The 14,348-nt window shown below is 37.7% G+C and overlaps 1 protein-coding gene across 1 annotated transcript; it reads left to right on the forward strand.

Moving 5' to 3' along the window:
• Positions 1-7,696: 7,696 nt before the first annotated feature.
• LOC116254807 (protein NRT1/ PTR FAMILY 2.6-like) lies at positions 7,697-13,965 on the forward strand. Its single transcript, XM_031630390.2, has 4 exons — positions 7,697-7,866; positions 7,996-8,213; positions 11,899-12,440; positions 13,122-13,965. The coding sequence occupies exons 1-4, from the start codon at positions 7,740-7,742 to the stop codon at positions 13,933-13,935; spliced, it is 1,701 nt and encodes a 566-aa protein (XP_031486250.1). The 5' UTR covers positions 7,697-7,739; the 3' UTR covers positions 13,936-13,965.
• Positions 13,966-14,348: the final 383 nt, after the last annotated feature.

A 14,348-nucleotide genomic window follows, 5' to 3' on the forward strand; every position in this document is an offset into this window, starting at 1 on the left:
GAGAACACCAAAAGCTGAAGGAACCAAATTTACATTGTTTGGGTTAAAAGAAACAAAATATCATGAGAAGTGACTATAGTTGTTATATCAACTCTGAAAAGGCCAACGTCCTTCAAACATAACCCGAATCAAAATGATCAAAACCAGAATCTAACAAGAGAGAAAGCAAGCTCTGCTAAATGCAAGAATGCCAAGAAAAAACTAATCTTTTCAACAATATGCTAACAAAAATTTTTAAAATGGAAAAGAGAGGGAGAGGTGGTGATCTTTATTTGGAATAAGTATGCAACTAAGAAAGGCAATTGTCAACCCAGAAAGGAGACAAAAAGAGAGAAATGAACTCGTGGAGTAGCCTCACGAGATCCTGATCATTGTCTGGTGGTTAATTGAAAATTTGTTAGTCATATATATTTAGTGTCTTTTAAAAAAAAAAATTCTGACTCCACCGCTGGGTCATTCTCTCATGGGGCCGAGATCGCCACATTGATATTCATGGGAGAGTGGAGAGAGCGTTCCAAGGGACATTTACACGCATTAAAAGTGTTTTCATGTGTGATGTGCTCCGAAGCCCACCCTTAACGCCTCATAGCATGCAACATTGCTCTCGGCCGAGCAAAGTTTTGAAAATTTTCCGAGTCAAGATCGAGTTTCGTTTTTCTAGCGACGGCTTCTTTATAAAAATTGTGCACGTGAGTATGAAATTATCAAAAACACCTCTATTCGAAAGGACAAAAAGAAAAAATGAAATAAAAAAGGTTAAAAATTTAAAATATACATTTCTTTATAAAAATTTTAAAAATACCCCAACCTTCTTTTTCTTTGCTTCTTTTGGGGTGGCGTGTATTGCAGAGAGTAGAAGCTAGCAACCATTATAGAATTTTTAATGGGTTTGTTTTGGACTTCGGTGGGCTTGATAACGGTTTTTTAATGTATATTTTATTATTATTTTTACATATAATTACAATATTTTATTATGATTTTTTATATTTATATATTATTTTATATTAAAAATATATATTTTATAATTTAATCAGGCCGGGCCTAGGCCAAGCTCAAGCCAAGCCCGACCCAAGTTTCGGGTGTTGGGCCTGCCAGCACCCAACTTCTTATCGGTTCAGGCCCACCCAATGCCCAGGCTTAATGGGCTCCATGAATTTGCTGGTTTTTCTAGGTTCCCTATTTTCTGTTTATAGAAGATCACCTTCTGTTTATAGAAGATCCCTATTTTCGTGTTTTTTCGGACATTGTGAAAAATATTTAATTGAAAACTAGCATAAAGGAATTACTTTTCCATGGTTTAAAACCCGGCGTTTGAAGGGCTGGAATTTTTCCATCCCATCCACTTCTGTGCTTCTGTTCAGTGGTGGAGGCAGGTATGGGCATTGTGTGGGCAACTGTCCACACTGACCAACAAAAAATGTTTACTATTATATTGCTACTTCATGATAATTTTTCTTATTGGTGCCTCTTAAAAATGTAAAATTTTATAACTAATGCCCCTCGGCTAGAATTTCTGGCTCCCTTCGGGATTCTGTCCTCCAAACTTTTTGTGCATTATCTTGTTGGATTGACTGCTGGTGTTAATCATGAAGCCATATAATGCATGGGCGATGAGTGAGTTTATGAGGAGTTGTTTCTGTTTAGAGAAAACTTGGACGTGGTCTTTTTTCTTAAAAGAACCATAGGCTGGTTTTAGGAAGTATAGGCTTTGACCCAATTTATTTTGCTTGTGATTGTCCAAGGCAATAGCAGACCTACATATAGGCTAGTGTAGGCAACTTTTCATGCCAGCAACAAAATTTTTATTAATTTTTATATACTTTTACATAAATGTTTTACTTTTATTTACTTATTTATTTTCACGCCAGCAACAAAATTTTTATTAATTTTTATATATTTTTACATAAAACATTTAATTACTTATTTATATATGTTGTCCCTTCAAAAATGAGAATTTCTACAATAATGTCTCATAGCAAAAAAATTTTTGCTTCGGTTGTTAACATATTGTTCACTCAAAAGTAATAAAATGTTCAAACACCATAATTACTAGTAAAATTTGTTTGAGACTATATACATTCAACTTGACACCTCTGGCCATAGTTTGAGACTATATACATTCAACTTGACACCTCTGGCTATAGTAGAGAAACCTGGTTGTATGCACCATACTAGTATTGTTATTGACTAAAATAACTTTAGTTCACACTGAAAAAAAAATCATTTGTAAAGACAAAATTAAAAATGTAAAAAAAAAAAGTAAAAAAACTATGAAGACATTTCTTTTTAATAAATTACCAAAATGTTCTTCCCTCCGTAAAATGTTTATGATCAATGCATGTATCTCCACTCTTCATTTCCATTATAATACTCCCAACTTGTACCCTCAAAGCTAATAATAATAATAATCTAAACATAAATGATGATAAATGAAAATTTTAAATGTAAAGTGTTTAGAAATTAACTTTTTTTCCATGCACATGTTTTGAAAAGTTCAAAATTTTGCATGCCATGTCATTAGTAAAACTCATTTTTTCACGTCCACTTGACAATATGCTGTCAATTAACATACTTCGTTTTGGTTAATTTGTTCATTATTTGACATCAAGGAGGTCATAAACAAGGAGGCAAAAGGGGGTCGAGTAACATGAATGGTCAACAAATAAAAGTTTCGATGGGACTCATAGGGTTGTAGCGCATTGGGTGGTAAGAGGATCTACCTCATAGAGGGACTTATGATTAAATTCTAGGGTAGTCGTTGTCATGTTCCAGTGCAGTCTTCCTTTTGACCATAACATGTTATAGAACAAGTTATGTGAACCTGACGGTAGAAGAGAGAGGGGTAGACAGCAGTGACCTCTCTTAGAGGCGGTGCAATGAACCATTCACTCTTTAAAAAAAAAAAAAAAAAAAAAAAAAAACTCTTTTAGAGGGTATATGTTATTGGTAAAAATAACCAAAATGCCCTTTTTGTTAAATGGAAAACCCTTATTTTTCTAAAAGGGCAAAAGTATAATCTTAGAAATTTTTAAAATTACCAAAATACCCTTACAATAAAATGAAGGAACACGTCTTCCCATGTTAACGGCAGAACATATAATGAATGATTGATCAACCTATGCTGCAAACATCGATGCGTATGGAATTGGGGTATCAGCAAAATATGTGTTTTTATTGGCTCTTTCCAGCAACACGGAATGATCTGATTCATACTTTATCAAGAACCGGTTGAACCGGTTGAGGTTGATTAAAGGTGAAGCGACCACACTTAAAGGGGCAGAGCATAGCTAGTTGGGTGGAGACAAAGTGAAAGTTATGTCTTTATTTTGATTTCGATGGAACTGATGCTCCTGGGCCATATAGAGCGGGATGTGATACCTAATTGATGTTACACATTGGTTGGAGGAGCATTAATCCAAAACTTCCATGCTTGAAGGGACATTAATATACACAAATAGACAAATATTTGGAGACAGCAATATAAAAATAAAAGTTTTTTTGAGGCAGTGAGGGCAATTGCCCACACCAGATCACGTTTGGCTCTGCCATTGCGTCTAGATGCCCACACAAGTCAATACTTTGAGGGTAAAAGGGATGCCCTTGAGGGTGTTATGCCTCATGCGCGCAACATAAGTTTTGAAGGAAAAAGAGTGACTTGCTTGAAAAAATTGTTTTAGACTGTCATCTAAACACCACCTAAAATGCTTCTAGATGCTTCTTGAGGACAAGAATGTGCTCAAAGAACTCACTTGGGGGAGAGAGAGAGATAGAGGTGGTGGAATAATTATGCAACTAACAAAGGCAAGTGATTGTCGGACATTGCTAGCCAACAACCACCAACTGAGGAAGGAGACAAAAAGAAAAAAATGCCGATAAAATGGAAATGTATATCAAAATTTGAGAAGAAAAAGACAAAAAAAATGAATGAACTCACTCGGGTGTGAGCCAGAGAGCTTACTCCTTGAAATGTTAATTTAGTGCACATGAGTATGAAATGATCAAAATACTTTTATTGGGTATAAAAAAGTTTTTAAAAAGAATAAAAAATGAAAATATAAAAAGTTAAAAATTTAAAATATACATTTCTTTATGAAAATTTTAAAAATACCCCAACCTCCTTTTTTTTTTTCTTTGTTTCTTTTGGCGTGTATTTGTGCATGCACCGTGTGCCCTGGGCACGCAACTCGACGTCGTTGCAGAGCGTCACCTCGTGTGTTCATTTTAGTAGACGCTAGCGGCTGTATAGAATTTGATGGGTTTATAACTTTATATTCTGTGTTCGGGTGAGCAAGAGGTATTAATCCCACCGCCCGAAAAAAGCCCGAAGGCCCCCCCATTCCCCCTGCCTCCGGGGTCCTGAGCTGCGTCGGTGTCAGCGATAGCAACGGTGCATCCTTCAGCTTAGATGTCGCGCCCTACCGCCTTAAGACACAGGAACATAACGCCCACGGGAATCGAACTAGAGACCTGCCTTAATACAGGCCCCTAGCTCAACCAGCTACGCTATGCCCCTTGAGGCGATATTCTGTGTTATAGGATGTTGCCACCATGAATACGGTGGTTTTTCTAGCCTCTAGGGTTCCTTTTTTTCTGTTTATAGAAGATCGCCTTCTTTGTTATGTGCTTCTTGGGATCATGGTTGATTTGGACGGTTGATGAAGGGATCTTTCCGGCCGACTTGAGTCGGCTTGATGTGAAATTTTGACAGAGATTTAATTGAACTAGCATAAACGAATTACTTTCCATGCTTTAAAACCTGTCGTCGTTTGAATGGCTGGAATTTTTCTGTCCCATGCACTTATGTACTTCTGTTGACGGGCGGAGGCAGTATGGCATTGTGTGGGCAACTGCCCACACTGACCCCAAAAATGTTTATTTTCATATTGATATTTTATGATTTTTTTTTTGTTTAAATATTGATGGCCCTGTCCATGCTTGGGTTGATCTCCCAACTTTTTTTGGATTGACATGAATCATGGTCAAAAAAGGTTACCTCGTGAAGTTGCAGCGTATTAAGCAGTAAGGCAGTCCACTTCTTAAAGGGACTTGGGATTTCAAGGAGACTCGCAGGGCAATGGAAGGAACCACTCACTTTAAAAAAATAATAATAATAAAAAAACTCATTTGGAGGTTAAATGTTATGGACCAAAATGACCAAAATACCCTTTTGTGTTAAATGAAAAACCCCGACTTTTCTACAAGGGCAAAAGTATAATCTTAGAAATTTTCAAAATTACCAAAATACCCTTATGATAAAAGGTGGGAACATAGCTGCCCATGTTAACCGCAGAACATAAAAACGCATGATTGATTAAGCACTGCTGCAAACATCGATGTCTATGGAATTGGCATACCGGTTGATTAAAGATGAAGCGACCACGCTTAAAGGGCAATGCATAGCTAGTTGGGTGGAGATAAAGTGAAAGCCACCTATGGGACCGATGCTCGTGGGCCATATAGAGCGGGATGATACCTAGTTGATGATACACATTGTTCCTGCATCTAAACCGTGGCGGAGCAGATTTTGATTGGAGGAGCACTAATCTAAAACTTTCATGCTTGAAGGGACATTAATATATATATATATATATATATATAAGACGAGTGCCGGCAATTGCCCACACCAGATCACATTTGGATCGGCCATTGCTTCTAAATGCCCACACAAGTCAAGACTTTGGGGGTGAAAGGGATGGAGAATCTCTCATGCCTTTTGAAAACCAGGTTTTTACAAAAATAGTTTTTGAAAAAGCCTGATTTTGGTGTCATGCAAACACTTAAAAAAAAAAAACTGTTTTGAAGGCAAAAGGCTGACTTGCCAAAAAAATTTGTTTTAGAGTGTCATCTAAACACTACCTAAAGTGCTTCTACATGCTCCTAGAGGACAAGAATGTGCTCAAAGAACATGTTGGTTGCACCACCCTAACTTATGCAACACACATGTACCAAAGGGACTTTGGAGCTTTTTAACAATTCCTGAAAATGAAATAGTCTGCTTTTTGGAATTTTAAGTATTTTCTCTAATTTTCCATATTTGTTCTTATAGGGCTTTTCTCACACTTAGATCATTTTGCACCCAAATGCACCAACAAACTAAGTCACTGAACTCTTCTATTTTATTGCCACACCCGAGTCGCATCGAGTCAGGTGCGCACAAGACATGGTGCGGCTCCAACTCATATTCGAGCCCAGTTTGAATGTTATATTACTAAATTACTTATATAATATATGTTGTTCCGATATTTTCCTGTGCAATACAATTAGTCAAGTATGTTATATACATTAATAACTAAATTGTAATAATAATATATACATGTTTATTTTGATATATATATATATATATATATAAAATTTAAAATAATAACAATAATAAAATACCCTGACCTCACTGCCGCACCTAAATTTTTTAGGATGTGCTGCTTGGGCGCCCGCACTCGCACCCCGCACTCTGGTGACATAACCAACAAATATAAACCGAGTATAACCAGATTCAGTATGTTCTTCATGTGTTCGAGGGGCCAGACTGAAATTTTACTTCAGCTGTGGAGGAAAATGGAATTTGTCTAAATCCTGCGGCTGCCATTGTTCACCAACCAAACTCGGGAAAGGTTGGTGGTGAGGATGAATTGCAGATTATTGTAAAACAAGAATGTCCGTAGTATCATTAGGTAATATGTCATTTTCTTCTACTTCAATCATATTTATTTACGGGCATGTACCGTTGCTAGAAATTTGTTTGTCAGCTATTTCTCAAAATGTGTATAGGCGTCGAAAATGAGTTTTTTAAAATCTTACAGGAGCCAAATGAAAATTTTCAAAATTATAACTTTAAAATTTTCTTTTCTTAAAATTTGAAAGGAATACCATGACCCTTGCCTGCCCCTGATGTTATGGTCACTATAACACCATAATGCTCTAAAATGGTTCCCTACTGAACTAAGACATTATTAGATGCCAAAAATTTTGGTTATCTTTTATTGAATGTCACCATTCCACCATTTGCTTCTGATCATGCATGGGTTTTAAGAATGTCAATATATTCACGTTGAATCAAGTATCCAATCAAACCATTTGAAAAATCATATATGGAAAAAAAAATTAACGTCTGATCAGATCGTATTCAATTTTGAATCACATTTAGTTTTAATTAAATATCATATATCCAATGCTCTTACATCTTGAAAACCCGTCATATTCGGTTCAAATTCAGATGTAAATGTCAAAAAAGGATTCAGATTATGAAACCGAATTTTTTTAATTTAGATTCGACTATGATATTTATTTGTTTGTATTTGAGCCTGAATATGTGAATATTGAAAGAAGTTTATATAGTTAAGGTTATATCTAATTCAAATCTAATCCGTTGACATCCTTAATCGGCCCACCAAACTCTTCTGCATGACAGAGCGCCCTTGTAGTTTCCCTCATCCCTGTAAGAGGGCCAACGAATATATATATATATATATATATATATATATATATATATATATAGAGAGAGAGAGAGAGAGAGAGAGAGAGAGTAGCAATAATTTTATTCTTAGATTCAGACTCATTTTGATGATACTGCTTTCGGATTGGAATGTGAGTATTCGACTTTTTTTTTTTTTTGAAACTATGTAAAAGGCAGGCCGCAAATGGGAAATTCTCATAAATCTATGCATGTCACCAGTCATATATATAGATGTCACCAGTCATCCTGCTCCTTCATGAGTTGCGCGCTGTGATCAGCACTTGAAAAAATGACGACCGCGCAGCCCGATTTCTCCGAAGCGGGCCCTGACTCGCTTTTCCTCGAGCCTCCCGGTAATGGCGGTTCGCAGTCCGGCCGGAAAAAGGGTGGGTGGATCACCTTCCCCTTCATCATGGGTGAGTTCACCTCCCATCTTCCTTGTTCTCAGGCAGTAGATCAGTTCGTTGATCAATGCTTGCAACATGCATGTATAAAATATAATTAAGCATATACATGTGGCTGTGTAACTGTGTTGGTGGAAGCAGGAAGCAGTGCGATGCTGGGGCTTGCAGTGAATGGTTCATTTGCAAACCTCATCGTCTACCTCATCCAACAATTCAATGTTGATCGGATCGCTGCAGCGCAGATCTTGAACGTATTTAATGGATCAACCAACATTACGCCTGTTGTTGGTGCCATCATCTCAGATTCCTTCCTCGGGGCCTTCATGGTTATCCTGATATCTTCACTCATTTCCTTCATGGTTAGCCTATTCTATCTCTCTTACACACACACACACACACACACTCTGAGTCTCTCTTTCTCTCTTAAATGGTCGTAGCATAGCTCTGGAGGTGTGTCTCCCATGTTCAGCTCTTCTGATGGTATTAAGAGTTGGATAAATGATTATGGCATAAGATTATTAGTTGTTCCCGTGCTGCGCCGCACCATCACAAATGTCTTTGCTGCTTTAAGATTGATGAACTGACTTAATGGAGTGTTTGATAAGGCCAGAATTGTGGAATTCTAAAATTAAAATTCTCAAAATTTTGATTCCAGAATTATAGGTTTGATCTTTGGAGTTGTGATTCTACCTTTGAGGGTGGGATTAAGATTACAGAAATTTAGAATTTTTCATCTCTCTTTATGACACGTCATAGTGGTTTTCATCAATTCTAAAATTTTAATTCTTTTTTTTATTAACACAACATTTTCAAAATAGAACTGGAGTTTTCATTCCAATTCCAGTTTGAGGTGGAATTTTGTTTTTGGAATTTTAATCATAAAATCAAAATTCAAGGCAGTCAAATGACCCCTGAAAGTCCAATGTCAAAATTATCACTTGGCTTAAGTTAGAAGAGTTCTTATAACAGCCCTCAAAGTCAGGATTACATTTCTCATAATTGGGTGTTGCACATGGGGAGTAATGGCTAACTAGAACTAGAAAGGAATAATCACACAAATATGTTAATTTGTAATGGAAAATATCAAAGTAAATAGAGAACTCTTACTATTGTTTGGCAAATATACCAGCCAGTCTTTATCGACATATATGTACGATACGTAATTCCAATTACTGTAGTAAATCTCAGCTTTGTTCTCGTATTACTTGAACCAAGGAAACCAATGCATACGGGGCGGTAAACATTGACCTCTATCGACCATAGAGTTAAAATCTCAAGTTAATTTTTTACGAAGGAATCGATGCATATCTATCTGCCAATAACGGCCAATGTGGGCAGACTTTGAAATATGTCTGGGTTTGGTTAGATATGTTTGGAATCAGCAAACAAGAGTTGGATCTGGTTTGGTTTCATGGAGGTTGGGGTGGTGTAGGTAAGAAGGAGCAGGAAGTGACTTTCTCACCCTCTTGACAGGGAAACTGTACATTTCATATGGAACTATTTTATGAAGCAAACAGGTTCCAGCCACCAACACCCAATCACTTTCAAAACACACAAATAGTTGGTTAACTTAACTTGTCAATGGCGGACATATGAGATGGAAACATGCATGTAATTGCAATCACCTGCTCTCATGGCTTCTTGTTGTGACATCGATGTCTCCTTTTCCCTTGCTCACCGGTTGTCATGGCTTTCTGTACTCATGCCTCTTCTTATATATATAAGTAAAACAGACAATGAAAAACCCTCTAACAGGACAAAGTTAGAAACTGAATGATTATCTTTTTTGAGAAAGATCGACAAAAACGCCCTTTTAAAACGAAAAAAAAAATACCCAAGAAAAAAAAATGTTTGAGGCTAGTAGCTGAGCTCGCGGTTAGGTGATTCAAGTGCCTCTTAACAAAAAAAAATTCTAGCTTCGCCGCTGCCCTGACACATTACGGATGTACTGGTAATAAATAACTTATATTTAATTAAAAAAATTATTATTATTAATTATATTTATGCATTATTTTATATTTAAAAATATCAATCCAGCCGGATAGGTTCCAAACTGCAGTCACGGGATGTGGCTTGCGCCTACTCTTTATCGGGCCGAGCCGGGTCAGGCCGGCCCTATGCGTTGAACACCCTGTTGACGTTTGAAATGTCTTTTTAATCCATCCTCTTTATTTTATTTTTCAGTATTGTCCATCGTGTAGTAGGACCAACGAGCGCCAATCAAACTTTACCTTAAGGATAAGAATAAGCTAAAAAGGGGCTTTATTTACTCTCTTTTTACGCTTGCCCGTATGAAAGAGATCACACATTGCTTTGAAAATGTGTGTCTCTAACACGTAAAATAGAAGCTTGCAGGGAATCTGTCACAGTTTCGTTGTCAGCTCGAAAACCTTCTCTTGTAACAGCTACTGAAGCATCACATACTCAATTATTACCTTTTTTTCCTTTGTGGTACGAATCATGTTCTTTGATTAGTGAACGTTGGCCGGTGCTTGAATAAGAGGATGCATTTTGATCACCTTCAGGAAGAAGCCATTCGACATTATAGATCTTTTCCTTCTGATGCCCATATATAGGAGGTTACTTCTCATCTTTGAGTGTGCAAAGCTCCAGTCCAAGGAATTCATGATTCATTTTGCTATGTAGATCTGATGTGATGCCTCTCAAACTTCCTTCCTTGTAAAGACGGGCCTCCTCTGAATTTCTTATAGCTTGCATAAGACTCTTATCATGTGGCATCAAGTAGCCAGCCTTGGTCTTCTAATCTTCCCTCATGATTTTAGCGCATTCTTGACAAAGCATCCACAACTGCTTGACCAAAATTTGAAGAGGGTTTGAGTCGTATGTGGGCATGTGTGGATAGTTGCTCATCCATTTTCACAAAATTTGGTTGTTTACACTTCAGTAAGCTTATAAGATTGTTTGTTATGGAATTGATATGTGTGGCAGTGGAACCAGCCACATATAGGCTGGTGTGGGCAGTTGCCCACCCCAGCTTCTCAATTTTCTTTCATTACATTAAGATCGTTGGATATTTACTTGTTTATACAAGTAAGTGCCCCTTTAGGTATGAAAACCTGTGAATCAATGCCTCTCTAGAAAATTTCTCTGGCTCTGCCACTAAGTGCAACATGTTGGGAGGTGGTTCTGGAATTGCACCTTGGTGCCTCTCAATTATATTGGAGTTCTATTTTTTTTTTAATTAGTAGTACCCTTTAGCCAAAAAATTTAGGCTTCGCCACTAGTTGGTTTCGGTCCTAGTAAAGTGAATATGATAGAAGTAAATTTTGAGCATTAAAATGCTAGGTTTTTGCCCGGTAAAGAGAAAATTGCTTCTACCAGTCAACTTGAACCAAGAAGAAGATACTAGCCATCGATCTGATCTGTACTAAATAGGATTATTGTCCCTCACTATGATTATTAGACCAAGTGGAAAAGCAATTCGGATTGAGTAATTCCTCGAAGGTGTTAAATTTGGGATATAAACGGTCACGTAAAACAGAAAAACACCCAAGACAATGCATTGCGTTAAGCTTAATTTGACAATAGCTAAATAAACATCTGAACAATTGATGAAATTAATCTTGTCCAACATGAAGATTACATCTCCCAACCTGGTTCTGCAGAAAAACGCTCATACTAAAACTTTTTAGTCATAAGTTATGTGCAAAACAGTCATTATCTTTTACAAACTGAAGGCTATCTTTTTTGTCAAAGTTAACTGTTCCCATTAATTTAGTCTAGATATATATTAGCCCTTGACTTAAGCTAGACTTGTTCTAGTTAAGTAAAGGTGGCAGATTTATATAGAGAACTTGGAACAAAAAAGATGGCTTTGGAGAATGGCTTCAAAGGTGGATCGTCATGGAAATTAATAGATCTATAACAATATGTTATGCTGGTAACTTCTTTTAATTATGCACGGTGACTACTGCTAGAGAAGTCTTCGGCATTCTTTTACAAGAAGAAACGTTTGCCTGTCAAAGCTAGCTCAATTTGCTTTGAGAACATTTGAATTGTGACCGAACTCTTTGAACTCCACAGGGTCTTATTCCACTGACTCTAACATCTATACTGCCATCACTTCGGCCCTTACCTTGCGCATCAACAAGCAACCAATGTGAAACACCATCGGCGTTGCAGTACACAGTCCTCTACATCTCACTAGCTCTGGTTGGTGTAGGGATTGGAGGCACAAGATTTACAACTGTCGCATTTGGGGCGAACCAATTCGCCGATGAAGCGAGTCGGGATGTTTTTGTTAATTGGTTCTTCTTCTCACTCTATACTGCTAACCTCTTGGCTAGCACAGTTGTTGTGTATGTGCAAGATAATGTGGGATGGGCTTGGGGTTATGGGGTTTGCTTAGTTGCTAATATTATTAGTGTTTTTACCTTCATTATTGGCAAATGGCACTACCAAGATGTGAGGCCTCAGGGAAGTCCATTCACTGGCATTGCTCGCGTTCTCGCCGCAGCCATCCGGAAGAGGAGAGTGGCGCTGTCACCAAATTTTGATGACTACTTTTATCAAGACGACAGTGAGATCGCCAAGAAGGAGCCATGTCTGTTAACTCCCAAGTTCAAGTTAAGGCCACTTTCCTTCACTTTGTTGCATCACGTTCTACTAACTTTGTTTAGTTATACGTAACACTAGTGTAGGCCCTGCAGAAACCCATGATTGTTTGTGGTATTTGTTAAACCACATCATTCAGACGTTTATGCAAAAGTTAATTAGTTAGGGTCCAAATTACAAAATCTTATTTATGTGTATTTTTGGCTAAATATAACATGGATAACATATGTTTCAATTTAGATCAAATTAGGCTTCAAGAGATATAGCATAGCTGCTTAAGGTAGCTGGCTTGAAGATCTCACATTGTCGGTTGGATTTTGGTGGGTGTTTTTGCTCCCGAGTTATATGGGCTGGAGCACTGCACCAACTTGGAGGTGCAATGACTCCATGCTAGGCCTTGATGCAGCCTTGGACTTTCAAGACAAGGAGTTTTCAGCTCTTGTCTATGCACCAAAAAGTTAAATCAAAATAGAAACCAACCATGTTTTAGTATGTAAACTAATGCATTTTATGATATATATATGTGTATGTGTGTGTTTTGGCAAATGGGTCCATGAGGACTGCGTGGGCTTAGGGAAAAATGTGTTCTTCTCCAATGATTGGTGGACATTAAGAACAATAAAGCCACATATTTATAAACTGCCCTCATTGATCTCTTGCTTAATGTTTCTTTTCTGGCATCTGTCATGCAGGTTTCTCAACAAAGCAGCCCTTGTAGAAGAAGGAGACACCCATTCCGGTGGATCAATAGCAAAACCATGGAGGCTATGCACAACTCAACAAGTGGAAGACCTCAAAACGCTCATCAAAATACTACCAATTTGGTCCAGCAACATATTTCTCGGGTTACCCATTGGGGTTCAAGGTAGCTTGGCTATACTTGAAGCCCTCACCATGGACCGCCGCTTGGGCTCCCATTTCTCTATTCCAGCAAGTTCATTCTTGGTCTTCTCCTTCCTTGCTGGAGCCGTCTTCATTGCTCTCTTAGACCGTGTTGTCTACCCATTTCTCCACAAGTTATTGGGGTTGTCGCCGACACTCTTCCAGCGCATTGGTGCCGGCCATTTGATCACTATCATGGGAATGGTAGCGGCAGCTCTAGTCGAGGCCCGGCGACTAAGTATAGCACATAGTCATGGTACCATGGAGCAGTTCAATGCAACTGTACCCATGTCCGCCCTTTGGCTCGTGGCTCCCTTTGCACTGGTAGGTGCTGGAGAAGCGTGCCAACTTCCAGCTCAGGTGAGTTTCTACTTTGAGGAGTTCCCGGCACCGTTAAAGGGCTCGTCGGCGGCGATGATGGCCGTGATCATTGCCATTGGATTTTATCTGAGTGCTGCTGTGGTGAAGATCGTGAAGATCTCAACTAGTTGGTTGCCAAATGATATTAACCATGGGAGAATGGATAATGTATTTTGGATGCTTGCTGTTTTGGGGGCTTTCAACTTCTGTTACTTTGTCATATGTGCCAAATTGTATGAAAGAAAGCCTTCAATCAAACATTAAGTAATTGCCTCTGCAGGAGAGGTGCAAGAAGTGGGAAATATATATGAAGAATAAAATTCTCATCATATTTTCGTATGTCCAAGATATTCCTTAAATGCCAACCAGTAGTAATTAATTAATTCACAATATTCACCATGATTAATGAAACTTTATAAGTTTGTGGCATATGTGCAATAATATTATTTCGTTGAAAATTATGACAAATAATAACACCGTTTAATTATATAATAAGCTCATACTAGAAGAAAACCAAATTGATTATCATCCATAAGGAAGGACAAGAAGACCTAAATGAATAATTTTAAAATTGAATTCAATCAAGAAATAACCGATTCAAATCAAATTGGCAAGAATTCGATCTGATGCACCATACTTGGATGTCTCCATAAATTGGCCTTTCATTTTATGAACTT

The sequence above is a fragment of the Nymphaea colorata genome, chromosome 5, assembly GCF_008831285.2.
Source record: "Nymphaea colorata isolate Beijing-Zhang1983 chromosome 5, ASM883128v2, whole genome shotgun sequence".
In the NCBI taxonomy this organism is placed as follows: Eukaryota; Viridiplantae; Streptophyta; class Magnoliopsida; order Nymphaeales; family Nymphaeaceae; genus Nymphaea; species Nymphaea colorata.

Coding starts and splice junctions, on each gene's coding strand:
- LOC116254807 (XM_031630390.2), top strand. CDS start 7,740: ATGACGACCGCGCAGCCCGATTTCTCCGAAGCGGGCCCTGACTCGCTT. Junction 7,867..7,995: donor CACCTTCCCCTTCATCATGG/GTGAGTTCACCT, acceptor TGGTGGAAGCAG/GAAGCAGTGCGATGCTGGGG. Junction 12,441..13,121: donor CTGTTAACTCCCAAGTTCAA/GTTAAGGCCACT, acceptor TCTGTCATGCAG/GTTTCTCAACAAAGCAGCCC.